This window comes from Galeopterus variegatus, unplaced genomic scaffold (assembly GCF_000696425.1).
Source record: "Galeopterus variegatus unplaced genomic scaffold, G_variegatus-3.0.2 Scaffold20419, whole genome shotgun sequence".
Lineage (NCBI taxonomy): Eukaryota > Metazoa > Chordata > Mammalia > Dermoptera > Cynocephalidae > Galeopterus > Galeopterus variegatus.
The window spans coordinates 6,543-8,634 of record NW_007746530.1 but is presented as its reverse complement, the minus strand read 5'-3'; the positions used below and the strand labels follow the sequence as shown (position 1 = coordinate 8,634).

The 2,092-nt window shown below is 35.2% G+C and overlaps 1 protein-coding gene across 1 annotated transcript in view; it reads right to left on the bottom strand.

Annotated features, from left to right (window-relative positions):
• Positions 1–313: 313 nt before the first annotated feature.
• Positions 314–2,092, bottom strand: part of LOC103583187 (protein Mdm4-like) — a gene marked incomplete at both ends in the record, with an annotated part of 6,634 nt that continues 4,855 nt past the window's right edge. The window contains one exon of the mRNA XM_008564573.1: positions 314–421. Coding sequence (XP_008562795.1) covers positions 314–421 — 108 coding nt within the window. The remainder of the gene's footprint in view (positions 422–2,092) is intronic.

Sequence of the window (2,092 nt, the reverse complement as noted above, 5' to 3'; positions counted from 1 at the left end):
ACACACACACAAACACACACACACAGATGCACACACGCACTCGTGCACAAGCACACACACAAAAACCCAAAGAAAATGCAACTGGAAGAACTGAAGATCAGAAGTGCTACATCCCAAATAAAGATTCAGAGACTGGAACTCTGTTAGGGCAGAACAGAGAAGGTTCACTCTGTCCCTGGTCTGTGAACTCCCAAGAACCTTTCTTATTAAATTCTTACCACATTCAGAGAAAGGTCTTGGGAGTCCAAGATCCATAGGTACAGAGAAGGGGCCACTCTGTACAACAAAAGAAGTCACCGTGTGGTGATTTTACCTTCAGTCGGTCTTGACTTGGAATATCCATACTGTGATCCTGTGCGAGAGCGAGAGTCTGAGCAGCATCTGGATAGCAGGTAAAACAAAAGGAAAACCTTCCCTGGTAATAACCATTCTTTCCACACAAAAAGGACCTCAGCAAACAAACCCTGAAGCAGGTTTGGTCCCTAGTGATATACCTCTCCGTGCCGGCTAGGCAAGGCTCTCATTTGCAAAAAGGGGGAAAACCAAAACTGATAAAAATGACAAGGACCAGGACAGGCCATATTCAAAATATATTACCAAAATAAAATCTGGAGAAAAGTGAAAAATGACTAAAAATGTTCTTCCATAGCAAGCTTTCAAATTTTTATATGAAAAGTGGTTCATTCCACACATGGAATAATGAAGAATATTTTTAACATCTCTTGCTGTATTAACAAATTTGCCTAACTTATAAACAGCAAAAAATATATGGCTTTTTAATTTTTTATTTTCAAGTGTTAAAGTTATTCAGGGTTATGAGATCTGAAAATCTGGAATTTTCCCCACTTGCTTCATAAAATAATAGCATCTTCATAGAAACCTACATTCTAAGTGTCAATGATGATTTCATGGTTTAAATTCCCATCACCTGAATACAGATTAGATTTATTTCATCAAGTCTTATTCTTCCCAGTTACTATAAACATTTCCTAAGAAGGAAGAGAGAGCAGATAAAGTTTTTCTCAAGGCCAATAAAAAGAAGCAGAGAAAACAATAACCTAGCAGAGAAAAATTCTTAGATACCACATTAGTCTAAGAGAAATGTATTCCAAGGAATTAGAAAATTTTCAAGCAGAACAGAAGATTAAAAACTTGGCTACAGGAAATGAACAAACTGCAGAGAATTTAATAACCTCGGCCATTTAACTAAGATGCACCCAAATAAGTCTATTGTGGATCAGATTCATCAGCTACTACCAGCTCCAGTGACAAAATATTTATGGAAAACATCATTCTCTTCTAATAAAGACTGCCAGAGAAAGAACACAGATCCTACAACTGCTCTGACAATTCAGTTGTTTTGCACAAAGCATTTTCGAAACTGTAATTATAAAGAACATTATTTCTAGAAGCATTTTCATAGATAAATGGAGATACTGAAAAGTTCAAGAGACAGCATTTTCTGACAGAGATCTTCAGAGCAAAGTTCAATTAACATATAATGCAGGTAAAGCAGTCTTTTAATAAAGCAATTCTATTACTGTCATTTATATTTCTAGAGCCTTACAACAATTAAAAGCAAAAAGAAATTATCTGGGAAAACCATAACGTAAAAAGGGATTTTAAAATAAATACAGAGTTTGTCATATCTATTTCATTTAATTAGTACACATGGGGAAATCTGGAGAAATGATTTAGAAAAAAACCACCTCCGTTTTAAATAACGACATCTTCTTCAATCATCAAAATAAAAGGTTTAACCAATTTGCAAAGATGTAAAACAAGTTATAGGAAAAGCACTTTTCTCATTTGCCTTTCAAATAAAACACATGCAACCCAACTTATAAACATCAACAAAGATGGCCAACCACAAGCATCAATTCAAGTGCAAGTCAGAACAGATAGTCAATCAGTATTACTTCGAGCAATCTACTGACTTTTTGATCGTTGTACTATGGTTATCTAAGATGTTACCATTTGGGGAGTCTGTATAAAGAATACATGGGGGGGGAGAATATATAGGAACTCTATAGGAGGGTACTTCAAAAAGTTCGTGGAAAAGTAGAATTAACAGATAAAACAAATCTTTCCA